Source organism: Salminus brasiliensis, chromosome 3 (assembly GCF_030463535.1).
Source record: "Salminus brasiliensis chromosome 3, fSalBra1.hap2, whole genome shotgun sequence".
Classification (NCBI taxonomy): Eukaryota; Metazoa; Chordata; class Actinopteri; order Characiformes; family Bryconidae; genus Salminus; species Salminus brasiliensis.
Window position 1 is genome coordinate 23,655,846 of NC_132880.1, and position 20,036 is coordinate 23,675,881.

Consider the following 20,036-nt stretch of genomic DNA (forward strand, 5'->3'; position numbering starts at 1 on the left):
TAAATTCTCCAGCATTTACCGTCCACTCATACAGACTGCGAACTTCAGAAAAGCACTGACACTCTGGACCAGGTCACATAAAGAACCCAGATCCACAATTTGTCTTTCATTTTTTCCTCTTCCTCCGATTTGAACATTTATTTTGGTTTTAAAAAATCGCTGAATGCCTGGCTTGTTCAAGCTGACCAGCAGCCTTTAAGACCTGCCTGTGAAAAAAAGTAGTTCGGGCTAAAGCCCTCTTATAGCCTCTGTTTGAATGGGAGGGGCTAAACTGCTGTAGGCTGAATAGGCGGAGATATAATTTAATAATATAATAATACTTTTACGATTTTGTGACATCATTAAAACAGTCAGTTTAGGTTCCATATATGGTGTGAATGACCCAGGGGAGCAATCGGCAGGCTCACTGTTTGAGTTTACATTAAACTCGTATGTTTAAAGCAGCTTTCTGGAAGGATTGGTCTGTTTGCTTTTGGGCTCCCCCTGTAGTTGTGGAGTGTAATTCACTTTTACACCACTGCTGTAAATACAAATCCTGTTCTAGGAACCCCCTACCCCAATGCCCTCCTCTTATGGACAAATAAAAACGTACATTCTTTGACAAGCAGAGATACTGAACTGACTTCTGAAGTGAAAGAATCCTATGGCCTGACAAAGTACAGTTATATGACAAGATTTTACCCATATATAACTAGCATTACGCCACTGTAGTCAATATAACGACTATATTTAGCGACTTTTTAAACCCCTCTAGCGACTTAAAAAAAGTGACTAACAACAAATCTAGCAACTTTTTCTGGTGTTATTGGAGACTTTTGGAGACTCACATGTTCTAGAGGTTACTGTCCTTAGCAACAGGTGCTGCCGTGAGCCCCGTCCCACAACACTCACTGTGCTTGGCCTCACAGTCAGAGCAGACCCACATCGGTCCACACAGTCTTCAGAGTGACACATAAATAAATCGCTGTCACTCGCAAACCTAAAAACTATACAATTTAAAAAAGATTGAAAAAGAAAAACGAAGTAACTCTACCAAAGTGTCTCTTTTAACGTCACTGGATAAAGGAGGACGGGTTGAACGTAGAGCAGCAGTTTTTACCCACGTAACAATTTTTTTGTTCAATTCAATTTGATATGCTAATATTTAACAACACAGGACATCATTGATTTATGTCATTTATATAAAAATGATTTATGTAATGTGGGTCTAGACAAAGCATTAAAGTCATAAAGGTAAAGGCAAAAAAAGCAACAGAAGAAGTTGTATTTGTAGTTCTAACCATTCTTGTAGTTCATTCTACAGCTTACAAGCAAATGAAGAATTATGCAAATTAGGCGATGACGTCATTTAGCGACTTCTAGCGACTTTTAGGACAGCCAATAGCTACTGTCCTTACTGAGGAATTAGCAACACTGTGCTCAGCTTGACGCAGTTCTCACGAGAGGTCTCATGTAGCAGCTTAGCAGCGTAGCAGGCCAAGAGTGGCAATGGCAGAGTTTCTATAGAGGGTATGCATTAGACGTCATAGGTGGCGGGAGTCACTGCGGCCACACGTACTGCACCTACTGAATTTAGAGCTCTCCTTTTGCAGACCACTGAAACAAATGGATTATTGCAATTTGCTGAAACATGTGGGGGCTCACTGAGAGGTGAAGGCACGCTCTGAAGACAGGTGGGAAAAGAAACAAGCTCGCTGTAGTTGTGAATTTAGCGACATGCTAAGTTCAAGTATTAACTAGCCTGAAACTAAATTTGCCCGAAAAACAGTGGAAAACACTCCCAAGACCATTAGCCCAACTTCTGACCGCTGTTGAGTCAAACGCCTTTAACTAATCGCTTTCGTTTTCGGATCGGCTGCAATTTCAGTTTTCATATGGCCCCTTTAACAATTAAAGAAGCAGTCTTCAGACACCAAATATGTCTTGTCCAAAAACGATCGAATACATTTGGAGTAAGTGGAAAAAAATGGTCAGTCTATTGCTTTAATTCCTTGAGTGTCAAGTATCAAGGCGGCCTTATTGACTGTAATTTGAGTACATCATTCTAAATCATCTCAGCTTCTCTGGTGAAATTTAACACACAATTGGCCTTGAAATGTTACTTACGGTGTGATTTCGTATAAGCCCTACATTTACTGTCGTCGAACAGGAATGTAAGAGAAGTATTTGCACGGGATTGCAAGGATTAAGAAGTGCTAACATTACCGAAGTATTAAGATATAAATGTGGAGGAGATGATGCTGGCTTTAGAAAGGAAGCTGGCACACAGATGACGCAGAGAGAGAGAGAGCTAAAAGTATAACATGACGGTGAGGAAGAGACAGCAGAAGGATTCTGAGAGAGATAATTATTGACTCTCCAGAGCTGTTAGCAGGGGGCCATGAATTTGCATAATGAATGCTCGCGTAATTAAATATGAATGAGAAGAATTCATCAATTATGTAACAGCCCTTGAGTTTTATGGGCTTTCTTAGCATTTCAAAACAGCATGTACTGTACAGCATATTCTGCCTTATGCAGGCCTTTCCACACGACACAACTCACAGCAGAAATGCGTCCCAGTATACTTGCATTTCTGCATATTCTTACAGTAATCCTGACAGCGCCACATTAGCGGAGCAGTCCTGTATGGCTGCTGGGAGTGTGTATTGATTGAAGCCCCATTAGGACACTCTAACAGCGGAGGAAGAGTGTGTGTCCGTAACGATCTGCAATATCTCTACATGTTGGAGGACGTCCATCTGAGCCTCCGTCCGGAAAGCAGCACTCAGATCATTAGCCATTATTCTGACACTCATACACAAGCACACACACACATACACACACGGCGAATGGAGAGAAAGAGGTTAGCTAGTGAAGTTTTTGGATTAAAATTCAGATTGGCTAGCCTTAATTTTGTCTCATTCAAAATGTAGTTCGGGCTAAAGCGCTCCTTATAGCTTGTCCAAGTTTCCAAATGCAACCCCCACCCACCAGGGGGCCCCCAAGAACACCAAGATATCATGATAAAAAATATACATTTATAAAAATAACATTAAATAATAAAACTAAAAGCATTTTATATAGATTTATTGTCATAGTTGGCATACCAATACTAGGTTAATCAATTTCTGCCGTTTGGGTGGTCGATAAAGGCCCAGGCACTTCAGCGTATTGCACACGTATTTCAAATGTGAAAATGTTTGTTGTTTGTATTGTATATATTACTGTATATATAGTTTTAATCAGATTTGCACCGTGAAACAAATGATGGCAGGCCAACGTAATAAAGCCGAACATGACAAAGTAACTTAATACAGAGGGCTTTTTAAATTGCCCCAAATTAGTTTAGTCAAAAATTCTCCCATTGACAAATTTTTTTTTAGTTTTAAGTCTATGTTCAGTCAACAACAACACGTTTTATCTTGAGCAACTGAAAAACATTAGTAGATGTGCTTAAACTGAAATGGCATAAATATCATTAAATTATTATTACCAGATATTTAGTCTGTGTTCCTCCCCCCTTAATTTGTTTACTGCTTATTCCCATCTTAACCCCCCTGTCAAGAGACAGGAGATCAACCGTTTTCATCAACACCACAGCTCTTCATGGTCAGGGGCCTGGGACTAGGAAGGCTTACTCCAATTTAATAGGAAGTTATTGTTCCGTGTTGGTCTGCTATACTTTTTTATTTTTCACAATGCAGATGTGATTGAAAGTATTTATACAGTAATTTATACAATAAAACACAATTTTTAAACAGCATTTTCCCATTAAACAATTTATAAATCTATAAATAAAAAAACAAATGAGAAAGATACTAATATTGCTTAGTAATGTTATGTAATAATATTTTATTTAGAAGCTTTATTAAAGTCACGGAACTTTATACTATATTTTATTTATTTCAATAATAAAAATATATGTATTCAATAATATTTATTATTTCAATAATAAATATATTACTCCAATTTAATAGGAAGTTATTGTTCAGTGTTGGCCTGCTATACATTTCTTTTCACAGTGCAAATGTGATTGAAAGTATTTATACAGTAATTTATACAATAAAACACCTTTTTTAAACAGCATTTTCACATTTAAAAAAATTATAAATCTATAAATAAAAAATAGATAGATACTAATATTGCTTAATAATGTTATGTAATAATATTTTATTTAGAAGCTTTAGTGAAATAATGGAAGTTTATTTTACATTTTATTTATTTCAATACTAAAAATATATGCATTGTTTTTTGAAAAAATATTTGTATGAAATTAAATCATATCTCTTTATAATATTTATAGCGGTTGGTTCATTGAAATGGGCAATGCCACCGTTCCCATGGTGGACTAGGGTTCGATTTTCACACCATTCTACACCAAAGACAACTAAATCTGTTGGCCTACTTTTACTTTTTTATTTTTTAAAAGATGATTCTGAATCGAATGAATTTTATTAAACAAACTAAACCTAATTTAATGTGACAGTACATGATTCATGTCATCTTTCCCTAAAGAACTGCTTTGTTAGAAGTGCTTTGCCCGTTCATGTGGCTTTATTCAACTCAAATAACTACTTTAAATGAACCATCATTTCATTCGTAGTAATTTATTGGAGTCGAATAAACCCGGTTCAATTGTTTATGGCCACATGAGCGAGCAAGCCCCTTTTTACACAATGCAAAGGAGAGCACACACATGGCTGCACACGCTGTGAGTGGTAAGAGGAACAGCGGCAAAACGCAAAAAAACAAATGTTCTCAGAAGGAGCAGAAGCAGCGTATCCTGGCCTGATTGCTCTTACATAAGAAGCAATTACTGCCTAGTGACCCTGAGGTTTTAACTGTTACCCAGTGGCATCATGGGAGATTAGCTGTGGTCTACAGTAAAACCATTGCATCATGGAAGATGTAGTCATAATCCCATCATCTGTGCTGCTGCTGCTGCTACTGCTGGCTGTTCAGGAACTGCAGGCCTTTTAGTAAATAGGAGATAAGCTCCAGTCTCTAGGCATACGCACACACACACACACACACACACCGTGCGATATATGAGCTTTTTATGAGTGTTTATATTTTATATTGTGTCAAAAGCTCGGAGGCAGAGGCGGACGTAAATGCAGATACTGTTTATTTAACATAAATAGAACAAAGTAAAACAGGAACCAGAGAAACCAACAAAAAGGACAAAACAAACACTTGGAAACTGACATGATTAATAAACGCCATTAAACATACACATGCACATGTGACTAACGAGAGGGGCGGGGCTACAAAGAAGGCACAGGTGGAAGCACTAATGACAAGGCGGAGCTAGGGCCATAGACAGACCAGGAAGGGGAAACCCAAGGGCAAGACAAAGACACCTGTTACAGTAATACAGGCCTGTACAGTACAACCAGTACACAGTCAGGCTGCATCTGTGGTACAGAATAGGTAGAACACACAGTAGTGCAAGGACAATAGATAAAACACGGTCAGGAACAGGGTGTGTGTGTGTGTGTGTGTGTTTGTGTATTCAGGTTAACAGCACACAGGAAGAAACTGTTCCCCTGTAATTTGATTAAACAAAGGATTTTGTCAGGATGTTTGTAACATGTTTATTATTTATTTATTATGTATTAATTAATTTACACAATTAATTGAATTGAATTGAATTGTATTCAATTCTAAGTGACACTGTTTTAGTGTAGCTTACACTAGATAGAAATAGATATCAACCGGTATATTAAGTTCAGTTTAAATGAATGCAGATTCTTAATGCTGGAACACAGAAATGCCAAATATACAAAGACTTAATTCATTTTTGATGAATTAATAAATAATTATTAATAAATAAAATATTTTATGAAAAAAAGGTAAACTAATGATACTGATAATGTCGTCGCTGTTACGCAAAAACCTTGTATTTCCATTTTTACAATTTTTCACTTCTTTTTACGTAATTCGAATCTGGCTGCTGTCAGAATTTCACAATGAACAGACCAAATGACTTCCATTGAAAGCTAAGAAGGGTTTTCCTTTTCCTGGAAAGCTGTGTGCAAGTTTTTTTTTTTCATGACAGCGATGATACACAACCCTGTAAGGCCAGAAATGCATATTAATAGGAATGTGCATCAGATGTTACTAACATCTAGAGAACGGACATCTACGGAACGGAAATCACTGCTGATTTATTCAGAATATAAATTGCCGTCTTACATTTTTTTGTCATGCATTTAATTTGCATATCCGTGACAGTCTTGATCAAGTAAGTATACATAAGTAAAGCGTATCAAATGAAATAAAAATATAAATGAATGCAAATACAAACATTTTAAAGTGATTTATGTAAATGCTTCACATTGGCTCTCAAATGGCTCCCATCTGTGTGTAACCTGGAAGATAAGAAACTGGTTAGAAAGAGTGCTGGAGAGAGGAGGAATTAGAGAGAGAGGATGAGACAGAGAGAGAGAGAGAGAGTGAGGAAAAAGAGTGATGGAGAGAAGGAAGGATTAAGAATAGCGGAGGGGGGCTGGCCACAGACAGATGGAGCGTGGTCCGCACTCGCAGACAGTTAAGTGATTACAAAAGAGAGAAAAAGGATGAACTGCAGTACACTGCATAACCAGCCAGTGCACTGAGAGTGAAGACACTGGAGGAGAGTAAAAGACAGAAAATACAGTCAAGCAGCAGCAAAACTGCACCATTTCAGCACAGTTTTAGTGGAATATTATTTTGTTATTAACTTTAAAAGTAACATTCAGTATCCACTATGAATTATTCAGCAACTATTATGAATTATTTAGCAACTATTATGAAGTATTCACTATTTACTATTATTCAGTATCTGTTATGATTGATTCAGTATCTACTATGAATGATTCAGTATCTACTATGAATTATTCAGTATCCACTATGAATGATTCAGTATCCACTATGAATTATTCAATATCTAGTATGAATTATTCAATATCCACTATGGATAATTCAGTATCTACTATGAATTATTTAGTATCTACTATGAATTATTCAGTATCCACTATGAATGATTCAGTATCTACTATGAATGATTCAGTATCCACTATGAATGATTCAGTATCTACTATGAATTATTCAATATCTACTATGGATAATTCAGTATCTACTATTAATTATCCAGTATCTACTATGAATGATTCAGTATCTACTATTATTCAGTATCTGTTAAGAATTATACTATTACCACTATGAAGTCAGTATTCTAGCTATCTGCTATATTAGTCAGTATCCACTATGAGTTATTCAGTATCTACTATGGATTATTCAGTGCTATGTTTTGTTTAGTACTCACTTTAAATTGTTTAGTATTTAGGCTACAATAAATACTTCAGAGCAGATGCTGGAGCAAAAACAACAAAAAGATGTGTTTGTATCTGCTCTTATGACCACAGGCCTTTGCAGGCTGTTATGGGTGCACACCAGACGTGCAAGTCCCATAGGTGGGAACAGGTCACACTGGCCACTTATGATAGGATCACCCAAGATGCCTATTACTGCCAGGTGTGAACAAGGCCCTAGTGAGGTTAGGTACCGATATTAAATGATTATTTGTGATACCTTGTGACTCATGTGCCCCTCGACATCAGCTCCATAGCCAGGATATAACAGAAGAGTGAAACCACAGAGACTGGAGAAAGCTTATCTTCACCCTCCTCTCCTCTTCATGTTCCGCAGTGGGAACTGTAGAGAGCATCCTGAGCAGCTACATCACTCTCTGACCACAAGACTGTACAGTGAATAGTGCATAGCGCAATAGTCGCACTTGAACTTGATGTGCGGCTGCTCCAGAGCACCCCGTTCTATTGGTCAGTGATTTTCCATAGAGATTATACAAGCTGCATGGGTCAGCATTGGGTGCACTCCTTAGAAGAGCTGTCTGGATACCTTTAGACATACAGTGTAGATCCGGCAGCATAGAGCCGCTCAAAGTGAGTATAGTGAATGTAAACTCAATCCTTTAGTTATTTAGGTTGTCCAACCTAGCAACCGTTGCTAGTACATTTTATTATTATAGTTTTTATTATTGTTCATCAAATTTTACCTCCCAATTTGGTACAGCAAATCAACCCACCGCTTTGGAGCTCCCTCTAGCACTAGCAATGCTCCCGACACTAGGAGGGTAAGGACTTCACACGAGTCTCCTCCAATACATGCACCGCCTCTTTAGGCTCTCTCTAGGCTGCCTACACACTCAGAGGAAAGCATCGGGTCCCCAGCTCCACCAGACCACCTAACAGAAGCCAGTGCCGGCCAACATTGTTTAAGAGTGGCAAGGGGAGAGAGTGCCATCTACCCCACCGGAGAGAGCACGGCCAATTGTGCTCTATCAAGCTCCGGCCGCTGATGGCAAAGCGGCACGGCCTGGGAATTTTACTATGCCATAGTGGCAGCGCATTAGACCACATAGCCACCCGGAGCCCCAAGGAGTGCATTTGTGAGTGGAGCCTGGATAGGTCCTGAACAGTGCACAGTCCACGAGCACCGTGGTTAGAGGCTTTGGCTATTAATTATGACTTTCTGGAGCCTGCACACACACACACACACACACAAAACATATCTTTCTTAAGTTCAAGCTCAGCTCCAGTCTGCCTCCAACTGTGAGTTGCCATGGTGATAACCAGGAGTAGCACTGGAATCCTCACCCGAGGAGTGAGGACAAACAGAGAGAGAGAAGAAGAGCGAGAGAGAGACCTTCAGATGCAGCATGGGATGAAATGAATCTCTGTATAAGATGTATGAGTCATGTCTGTATCTTCACATTTTCTGCTTGTTGGAGTGTGAGACTGTGTGCAATGAAAATGTGTGTGTGTGTGTGTACAGTGCTGCTGAACAACAAGGATAAGTGAATAGTGCCTCAACAGGGCTTATAGACAGAATGCACAGTTCTCAGTTGTGTTAATAAACATTATGGTTTTGGTTAAAAATGGTTTAAGTGTCTGTGCTGTACACAAAGTTGTGTGTACAGGTAATAGTTGTATGCTGAGATGTATGATCCTGTTGAGTAATCCAGTAGATCAATGTTTTCACGGGTGTTTTAATTTCTCTCTCTCTCTCTCTCTCTCTCTCTCTTTCTCTTTCTCCCTCCCTCCCTCTCCCTCTCCCTCTCTCCAGTGTGGTAGCCGTGGGGAGTTGTTGGTGTCTCTATCCTACCAGCCTGCCACTCACAGACTGAACGTTGTGGTGCTGAAAGCCAAACACCTGCCCACCATGGACATCACCAGCCTGCCAGGCAGTTAGTACACACACACACACACACACAATGACCTCGATGAACCAGCAGCGGTCCACACTGTAGTGTTGTGCACAGTTTCTTTTCAGAAAACAACTTAATCTTTGTCAAAGGTTTTTTATGTTATATTAATTGTTTAGTATATACTTTGAATTATTCAGTATTCAATGAATGTATCAGTATCTACTTTAAATAAATCAATATTCACTAAATAATTCAATATTCACAATGAATTATTCAGTATCTACTATGAATCATTCAGGATCTATTATAAATTATTACATATTCACTGAATTATTCAATATTCACAATGAATTATTCAGTATATTCTATGAATTATTCAGTATCTGCTATAAAGTATTCAATATACACTGAATTGTTCAGTATCTACTATGAATTATTCAGGATCTACTATAAATTATTCAATATTCACTGAATTGTTCAGTATCTACTATGAATTATTCAGGATCTACTATAAATTATTCAATATTCACTGAATTGTTCAGTATCTACTATGAATTATTCAGGATCTACTATAAATGATTCAATATTCACTGAATTGTTCAGTATCTACTATGAATTATTCAGGATCTACTATAAATGATTTAATATTTACTGAATTGTTCAGTATCTACTATAAAGTATTCAATATTCACTGAATTGTTCAGTATCTACTATAAATGATTCAATATTCACTGAATTATTCGGTATTCACTAAATTATTCAATATTCACAATGAATTATTCAGTATCTGCTATAAAGTATTCAATATACACTGAATTGTTCAGTATCTACTATGAATTATTCAGGATCTACTATAAATGATTCAATATTCACTGAATTGTTCAGTATCTGCTATGGATCATTCAGTATCTGCTATAAAGTATTCAATATTCACTGAATTGTTCAGTATCTACTATGAATTATTCAGTATCTACTATACATTATTCAATATTCACTGGATTATTCAGTATCTACTGTGAGTTCTTAAATATTGGCGACTAATTGTTCATCATATATAATTATATTTAGGGCTGATATGTTATGATTGTGATAAATGATGTCAGTTATGTATTGAAATCCCTTACCGTGGAAAAATGTAATTGATTAGCCTTTCATTTATCGATTTGGCTATAAATTTAACTGAAGCCTCTGTTATTAGAGAGTGAAGTGCAGTACTTAAATGCAATGTTTACTCAATTATCAGTAACCTAAAAGCTAAAACTGATGTAATATTTCATATTAATTCAGAAACGATCAGTGCAGCACTTTTTGGGGACAGGAAAACCCCGTCTCACCCCTGTCCTTCTCTCAATCCACAGACCCATACGTGAAAGTGAACGTGTTTTACGGCCGCCGCCGGATCGCTAAGAAGAAGACTCACGTGAAGAAGTGCACGCTGAACCCCGTCTTTAACGAGTCCTTCATCTACGATGTCCCCGCCGAGCTCATGCCTGACATCTCCATAGAGTTCCTGCTCATCGACTTCGACCGCACCACCAAGAACGAGGTGGTGGGCCGGCTGGTCCTGGGCGGTCAGAGCCCCACCCCGTCAGGCGTCACGCACTGGAGGGAAGTGTGTGACAACCCGCGGCGGCAGATTGCCAAGTGGCACAACCTGGCGGAGTACTAACGGAGAAAACGGGAATGTGTCCTACATCACCTTATTGTAACCTCCTAGAGCAATGGCTCACGACTCTGATTCCTCTGGATCTGCATATTTGAGTGGTTTCCCTGCTCTAACACACCTGAGCCAACTCAGGAAAACAAAACAAGTGGGTGTTCTCACTTACCTACCTTCAATTAATGATGTCTGATTATTGGTTTATTGGAATGATTGGTGTCTGAAGTTTGCTTATTCATATTTTACACTGCAGTCACGAGGCTAATGTAGCTAACAAGAAGGGGACACTTACACCCCACCAATCACCTGTGTGTTAACTGCATGTCTAATTCATCACACACTCTTCCTCGAACCGCATGAACTGAACAGACTTGGTTAAGTGGTTCCTGACTGTATTACACACTGCTGTCTATAAACATGGACTTAATCGGCTGTGGCAGCTATGCTATGCTACCTATGTACCGTAGTGCATGTTTATAAGTAACAGCGATTCATACAATGTCAGAATGCACATAGACTATAGAGTCTATTAGAGATTACTGAAGAGAGTGTGTGATGATTTTGGCATGCTGTTAGCACCCTGCTGATTGAGCCTGTATATTAGGGTCACACTTCCAGTGTAAAACTGAAGAAGCAAACTTTACTAACCAGCCTTGGCCGATGGACACGTCTTTATTTTGTATATATACATTTCTATATTTCATTTTCGGCTTTCATGAGCAGATCAGTTGGTGGGGTAGGTGTGTTCGTGCAGGGAAAACACCAGAAATATCCAGGACAGAGATAAAAAAATATATAATAACAAACCCTCTCTTCTCCTCGCAACCCAACATCGGCAGGTGTGTGTGCACTCGTGTACATGTACTGCACTGGACCATCTGCACTCACTGCTATGGAGCAGTCTGAAGAAACCAGTTGGAAAGGACTCTGGAGAATCATTTGCAAAAAAAAACACAACAACAACAAAACAGACTGGTTTTCGCTAATTATGTATCCGAGCATATCCATATAAATAACAGACAGTCTACGGTTCTGGTTCTATCCCGTGGCTCTGGTTTTGTCCAGTTGCTACAGAGAAGAGGGAGCACCCATGCTCTAATCTAAAGAAGCTGCACCTATGCATACAGGTGCATCTACAAACCCGTTCTGTTGAGCTGCATGCCAGAACAAACAAAGACGTGGTTCATTTCTGTGGTTCGGGATTGAAAAAAAGGGAGAATACTGCTAAAAAAAACAGCCTTCTAACTCACTGTAATGGACAGGGCTGGGTATCGAAATTCCACACTTTTATGGCAACGACTGAAGGACTGAAACATGCCCTGTCGTTCAATATTCAGTACATCGGTCTTACCAGCATCTCGAAACCAGGGGACCAGGGGACATTCCGTTTGCAAGTAATTAGCGCCAACACTTCGTCTGATTCGTCTGCGAGTCAGTAAACACACCCTCTTCTAGTGTCTTACACTCAGTTTTGTTTGAAGCCCACTTTGAGGGTGTAATTGGAATCGTGGAATTGTAATTCGGGAATGAAGTCTCGATGTTAACGTGTCTGTATTTGTATCTAAACGACGATACCCAGCCCTGGCGATGGAAGCATCCATTCCCTCCATTTCACCGCACTCATTACAAACATAGGGCTTCACAAATGTTGTCATGCTACATTTGCTAATGCTTTGAGTGGGTAACAGTGTTGACGATACATTCGCAAGGCCGATGAAACAGTTCAGACAGTGAGTTACTCTAGAAAAATAGAACAAACAAAACTGCTGACATATTGATATAATACTCAAAACATAGAGGTATGATTTATTATTATTTTATTTTATTATTTTATTCTTTTTCATTTGGGAGGGGAAAGAGCCTGTTAAAAAACCTGTTAGTCATCCAAGCCTGCTCACCGGTGCCTCGCCACATCATTGCCATGTTGTCATGGCAACTTTATCATCTAGCATATTTAAAGCCGAAGCCTGGCAGAGACTAAATATACACTTTATAAACGCTGGCTGTTGGCACTGTTTCTCAGGCAGGGTGGAAGATCCTTTTTGTTTCCGTATTCGATCCCCTGAAAGCAGCTTCACCGGTAGAGTTTCAGTCTAGAGGACTCGTTCCTGAAGGTAAAAACTCCCCCCTTTATCATCTATGCTCAGCATTTCCCGGCCGGCTGCAGCAATAAGCTGGGGAGATAAAACGTGTAGAATGGCAGCGACTTCCGAAGAGCTTTAGGAGGACGTTGACACTGTTCCAGGAGTTCCAGGAGCTCCAGGAGGCCAGGAGTCGCCGGCAGGTCCAGGCTTCTACGTTATATACAGTATACAGTACTGCACAAATGTGTTAGCCACCTGTTCACTTGCTCAGTAAACACTAAAATTAGAATCAATACAGATAACATTAATATGAAACGTAGTGGTTAACTCTGTCATCCTTCATTAACTCCTTGAACCCTAGGTTTATTATTCAGCTCTTATTCCTGATGCAGAAACTACTGTGAATTATGTGGTAACTGTTTAGTTAGGCCTATCTTGCGGAGTCCCACAGGGTTCTATTTTGGGGCCTATGAAACTGATGTTAAATATGACTGTAATGTAGTTATGAGGGGCTTACATAGAGGGTCAAAGCTCCCCTCATGGGAGATACTATTTATAATTATCATTCAACACCTGGTTTGGCAGATCAGTGCTTATTGATGTTAAATCAAATAGTTCCTTGGTTTTTCAAGAATAAGGAAATCTTTCTTTAAATAGTTCTATATAGCACCAAATATGGCTCCTCTGTTATGAGTAAAATACTTTACAAATATAGAGTTTAGGGAACACATATACATTAAATATATTAAATTCAGCAAATGAATAGAATCTCTGCCCTGAAGCCTGGCCTACGGTGGCTGGAGGCATTCAGTGAAAAACCTGGAACCAAACTCTGGTCTTCAAACAAGTTCACAAGATCTCAACTACTTTGTTCAAAATGAGAAGTTCTTGTTACACTGTACTAAAGACATGCCTACTTACATCTGTTCTAATGGAATCTGGTGTTTCTACAAGCTATAGGCTCTTCTGTAGAAACTGGTGGGGCTATTCTTAAAGTTTGTAATAACATGGCCTTCGGCCATAGGCTTTTTAAGGGGGTTAAATAATGTGCTTAGGCCTAAAGCTTTTGTACAGTACTGTATATAATGGAGGCCGAACCTGTAGGATCTAATAAGCCTAGTGTTTTAAAGGGTTATGGTCATTTTAGGCTGCAGGAACTAGGCAGTTAATACCACACAGTAAAGAAGAAAGACAGTGGTAAATGAAAGGAACACCGAAATGTACCTTTTTAAGTAGTTGGAGGGGAACCACCATGTCCATCACGCTACATCTAGCTTTGCTCTTTCAAACAGGGGCTACCGAAGGCAGGGGTTATTGAAGTCACTGAAGCCCAGTCAAATGACACTCCGGTCAGAGCTGGACGTCAGCACAGAGCTCACACCAGCTGAAGTAAATAGCAGTGAGCAGCGGGTGACTTTTAGAGAAGCGGTTAGGAAACCGAGCATGCAAATGTTAGTCTGAGCAGAGTCTGACTTGTATTACAACACACACTTCCACTCCAGCCATGTTGTACATAGAGATTCTACACTGCAGACGGAGCTGCACTGAGTTTACTTCAGCGGCCGCATCCATCAGGAATGGGATATTAAGTTACATCAGCACAGACTTGTCCTTAAGTGCAGCGAAAGTGTTGATGTTATTAACGTGGAAAACGACGGCAGTAAATTCAGTGTAGAACTCTTTCAGTGTGCTCGGCATCTCCTCCAAATTCCACTTGTTTATATAGCTGTCGGATACATGTGGATAAGTGTGCGTGTTTTTTAAGAAGCCTGTTCCTTCGCCCGCTTTTCCTATTTCCTTGTAGCAAAAATGTACAAAATGTATCATAAAAGGCTCGCGTTTCTGTAGCCTTTGGCTTCGTTTTTCGTACAAAAATAGATTTACCATTAGGGTGAGCAATGAAGTTCGATAGAAGCCCATAGAATGCGCATAGCTTTGACAGTAATACTCTGTGGGATATATTTCCCATAGCTCCCATCAGTTGTGAAAATACTGATTAGAAAATGGCAACATTTTAAAAATATGCAGATTTAGGCAAGTGTTTGCACTTTTAGATGCTCTTTTTTATTTTCCTTATCGAAAAAGATTATATGGAGAGAACCAAATAGCTGTGATGAGACCCATATCAAAGCCAAACTGGACTTTTGCACATATCAGACACTGCTGTCACATATCTTGCTGTCAATAAGATATACGAAATCAGTTAACCATAAAAAAGTCCTCCTTAAATGCAGCCATGTGATTCCATCATTAATGGCATAGTTACATAATGCATTTATATTTCTGTTGATTTTCTAACCTGGAAAATAAGTAAACATATCCTTTATTTATGCTCTTTAAAAAGGGGGTTCTTTAAATACAAGAAAACATTTTGCATGTGGTTCAATATAGAATATTACAAAATGGTTCATTATAACACCAAAAAGGGTTCCACTGTCAATACAGCTCGAAAACTATTTTCAGTGATATATAGATATAAGAAAAGCCTTTAAAATAAATGTGTTCTCATGACAGCTCAAAGAAACATTTGAATCTATTAATAGTTTTTTTTTTTTTTTTACCCAACATTCCTTCCCAATTTTGGATAGCCAATAACCCAGCCCACTCTTTAGTACTCTCCCTGTCTCACATGGAAATGCTCCCAACACTGGGAGGGTGATGACTGACGCATACCTCCCCCAACACATGTGCAAGCAGCTACATCCTCTTTTCCAACTGCTGCCGATGCAACGTCACATCCGAGCGCATTAGTTGCCCGGAAAGCTCCGGGTAGCAGGCTAGCAGACGGCCACATCAGCCAGCATCACACGGAGGTGACATGGGCAGAGAGAAAGACCCATTGTGCTCTGTCAGGCTCCGGCTGCTGATGGCCAGTTGTGCTCGGTCAGGCTCCGGCTGCTGATGGCCAGTTGTGCTCTGTCAGGCTCCGGCTGCTGATGGCCAGTTGTGCTCTGTCAGGCTCCGGCTGCTGATGGCCAGTTGTGCTCGGTCAGGCTCCGGCTGCTGATGGCCAGTTGTGCTCTGTCAGGCTCCGGCTGCTGATGGCCAGTTGTGCTCTGTCAGGCTCCGGCTGCTGATGGCCAACGGCAGGCAACATGACCAAGGTTTCGAACTAGTGATTATCGGGTCATAGTGGCAGCGCCCGCCTTGGTCTGCTGAACCGCTTTTTAGTACTATATAGAGTATGGAGCATCTCAAATTTGGCCCATATAAAATGTATATATATAATATTTATATAAATATAATATATAATTATGTTGCCTACAGAGGACATGTTAACTGTAGATTTTGCATTATGTTTGGAAAGGCTTGTGGACTTGCAAAGGACGACTTTTCTTCAAATTTGTGTCAAAATCAAACCACAATACAATATCTCCTCTTACTTACTGCACTAAAATGTGGGACGGACTGAACGTTTACAGTCAGCACTTTCCGCACAGCTCCTCTGCTCGTTTCAATGAACTGTGCGTCAGAAGTACTAATGATTAGCTGATAGTGAGAAGACCGACCCCCCCAACCACCTTACAGGGCCCTGAGCTAGCACAGACTGGCCTAGTGATGGTCAGACCGGAGGGAGGGAGGGAGTGAGTGTGTGTGTGTGTGTGTGAGTGAGCAAGCGAGACAAAAAGTGTGTTTTCCAGTGATGTCACTCAGACAGCACTGAAGCCCCTGAGGCAGATTCCCATGTCCTTATTCATTCCCAGTGTGACCGAGTTCACAGTACTGAGTGAGCGGGCGAGAGACAGAGGCGGATAGAAAGAGAGAGAGAGAGAGAGAGGGAGAGCGAGAAGCAGTCTAAGCTTTGTACCAGACAGACGAGAATCAGTTGCTATGTGTGCTTATTAAACATGTGTTTATGTTAATTACACCTAGTTGTGGTTTCTGCTGGAACTACTTTAACCCATTATTGTCCATATCGGACACATGTCCAGTGTGTTAATGTCCAGATTCGTCTCATTGAATCTAGTGTTTTGGGCAAGACAACAGAGAATTCTGAGATAATCTGAATAAAAATATTTAAATCATTTTTTAAAAATCACCCCCAAAATTAAAATGCATACTCGTAGACCAAATCACTTTAGACCAATCAGAACACGTTTTCCTGTTTACTAAAAGTAGTGTTTGGACAGGAATGGGCTAAATGTGTCTTCAAGCGATGAACTCAGTGAACTCGATTTTTAAAAAGGGGCAGGGTTTTCTATGAACTGGTCCATTGTAGAGAAACTTACTGTATAGAAACCAGGGGTTGCCATGACGACAGCACAACCATGACCTTTCTATTCTACATATCTTTCCAAAACCGCCAGTGAACCTACACACGTATCCTTCAGATATGAATCTGAATTTCCTTTGGGGGCTATTTTTAGCCACGCAACACCCAACATGCATGTATCCCTCCACAGTGAACGATCTTTAGCCGTAAATCTTCTCCAAACTATGGCAACAACAGTATCTCTGGCATCAGGCCATACATATCTTTAACCCTTTGGTGTAGAACACGCTTCTGTGAGGGAGCTTGTAGAGACTCTCCACCACTGCGAGCAGTTCTGACTTGGTGAGCTTCTCTAGAATGGAGCGTTTCAAGCCAGAGCCATTCTGAATGAGTTTGCTGGCCTTGTAACAGTTGAGGAAATGGTGGAAATCTGTTGGTTAGAAAACCACCAGCGCTAACTCTCTCTCTCTCTCTCTCTCTCTCTCTTAATCATCTGTCTGTCGTCCGGCCCAATGAGGACTGATACGTTAACATGCGTTAGGGGTCCCCGAACACCACATTGTGAAGCCATGTTACATTCATACGTCGGCCATAAAGGAAAAGAGTCGTTCATTAAATGGACTCGATTCTGAATCACGTCCACACAGTTACGTGATTCAGTTGATTTACTCTTCAGAGTAATCGCGCAGATGTGCTATACTTTATTAATATGGAAATTGGAGTCCATTTGAGTCCATTTGAGTTGGTACATTCAGCACATTAACGTTGTCCAGTGCTGGGAAACGAAATCCTGTCTATTCCTGATCAGCCATCCTGGAACTTTAGACTCACTGATAGCTCATCCCTGGAGAATTGGTGCATATTATATTATATTGCCAGCTTTTTTTTTTTTAATAAACACAAATAGCAGCCTTGAAATAAGGCAGTGAAATAATGCAACCCAAACAAAATGAAACACACACACACACATATATATATATGCCTTCTTCCTCCTTGGTCCTCTTTATTTCTTGGGTGTACAAAAGCTTGTTTATAGATATATATATAAATAATATAAATATGACCGGTTGTAAAGTATTGTTTGTCTCAATGCACTATCAGGCAGTAGCACTTTCTGCCCAGATGTAATTCTCCCTGAAATGGTGATGGGTTCTTTGGTGTACATCTTTCTTTTCTTTTCTTTTTTGTTTCTACCCTTTTTAAAAAAAGAAAATCCTTCAGAGACCCCCCTCCCCCCCCCATTCGACTTTTCCCTCATCCCACTCGTTCGCCCTCCCAAATTCAAGCTCCCAGTTCTTTGCTGTTGTGTGTTGTACAATAAATTGAGGTGCAAAGAAAAAAAAAAAGATAATACTTTTACTGATGTAACCGTAATATCGGCCCAACTCGATGATGCAAAGTCGGTGCGTTTTTATGTGGAGGAAAACTGCTTTCGAGGACACGTAATGTGCATAATGCTGTTCTAAGTCTATGCTAAACATGTTACACTAATGCTGACTCGTACTGTATGTTGAATTTGTTAACACAATGAACGTGCAAATAAAATGGAAATTTGACCCACTACACCTGACACCTCTGCTTTCTTTATTATTATTTTTGCCTGTGAATACAGAGGCATGAAAAAGTGTGGTTAGCCCCGTTACTGTCAGTAGTTAAGTCAGTAGAAGGTGAACTGATCTGTGGTTGGTGTGGCGCAACAGATAACACCACCACCTACCATTGCGTTACAACAACACCATGTGGGAGACCAGGGTTCGTGACTATGCTGCGCTACACCAATAAGAGTCCCTGGGCAAGACTCCTAACACTACATTGGCCCACCTCTGTAATACGAGTTACCTTGTAAGTCGCTCTGGATAAGAGCGTCTGCTAAATGCCATAAATGTAAATGATCTGATCTCCAAAAGGCATATTTTTTTATCTGTACAATTTTGCAGTGAAAAATGGAGTGATTGGGTAACCCAAGAGATTTGAGCTGGCAGACGACTCTTACCAAGGTCTCGGATCTCTATTAGCTTTTTAGGGCTATGGCTTGTTCACTGTGCCATTGTTAGGAAAGGCCAGGTGATGCAAATTTCACAGCTTTATAAAACCACAGCGATCAGCAGCCATTGGCTCCTAGCAGCTGTCTAGCACTCTCCAAAAATTCAAGCGAAGCAGGGGAAGGCTGTAAGGACTGTAAGGAAGCAATTCATGTGGCAATTCAAGTTTCCTGAGTTCATGGGTAATTCACAAATGGCGTTTAACGGGAATGGTGGAGGTCAAGTTTCATTACTAGACATACAAATCACAACCCACATTTGACTGCAAAGACCTCCAGGAATATAGACTCTGGAGTGGTGGTGCACTGTTCTACTGTGCAGCACACCTGCACAAATAAGACTTTTCCTGTGCCCTCGCCAGGATGATTCAGCATCAGAAGCATCTAAACAAGCCTGATGATCCAGTTTGGAAACAAGTTTTGATTGGGAATTGACATTGGCTTGCTTGGCAACAAATATTCATGAAAAGAACACCTCCCCAACTGTTAAGCACAAGAGTGGGTCAATTGACCTTTGGGCTCGTGTTGCAGCCAGTGTTATGGGGGACATTTCATTGGTATGTTTGGAGAAAAAATAGTGGAGAATCTGATGAAGGAACAACTATCCAACACCAGACAGTACAACTGGGAATATTTTACTAGGAGAAGGAGGAATGGATTCAATTAACCCCTTAATGCAGCCAGGCTTAATACGTAATACTCAGTAACTACAGGGTCTTCTGTACAAACCCGACCCGTCGGCAGGCAATATGCTGTTTAAGGGGTTAAATACTAGCAAACTCTGGAAGCAAACATCACACCATCTGTAAAAAAATTAATAAAAAAAAGCTGATGATGAAAAGAGA

At 40.0% G+C, this 20,036-nt stretch overlaps 1 protein-coding gene across 1 annotated transcript in view; it reads left to right on the top strand.

The window, feature by feature from the left end:
* The window catches only part of syt11a (synaptotagmin XIa), a 41,546-nt gene extending 22,833 nt beyond the window's left edge, over positions 1 to 18,713 (top strand). Inside the window, exons 3-4 of the mRNA XM_072675627.1 lie at positions 9,112 to 9,232; positions 10,552 to 18,713. Coding sequence (XP_072531728.1) covers positions 9,112 to 9,232; positions 10,552 to 10,862 — 432 coding nt within the window. The 3' untranslated portion in view covers positions 10,863 to 18,713. The remainder of the gene's footprint in view (positions 1 to 9,111; positions 9,233 to 10,551) is intronic.
* Positions 18,714 to 20,036: the final 1,323 nt, after the last annotated feature.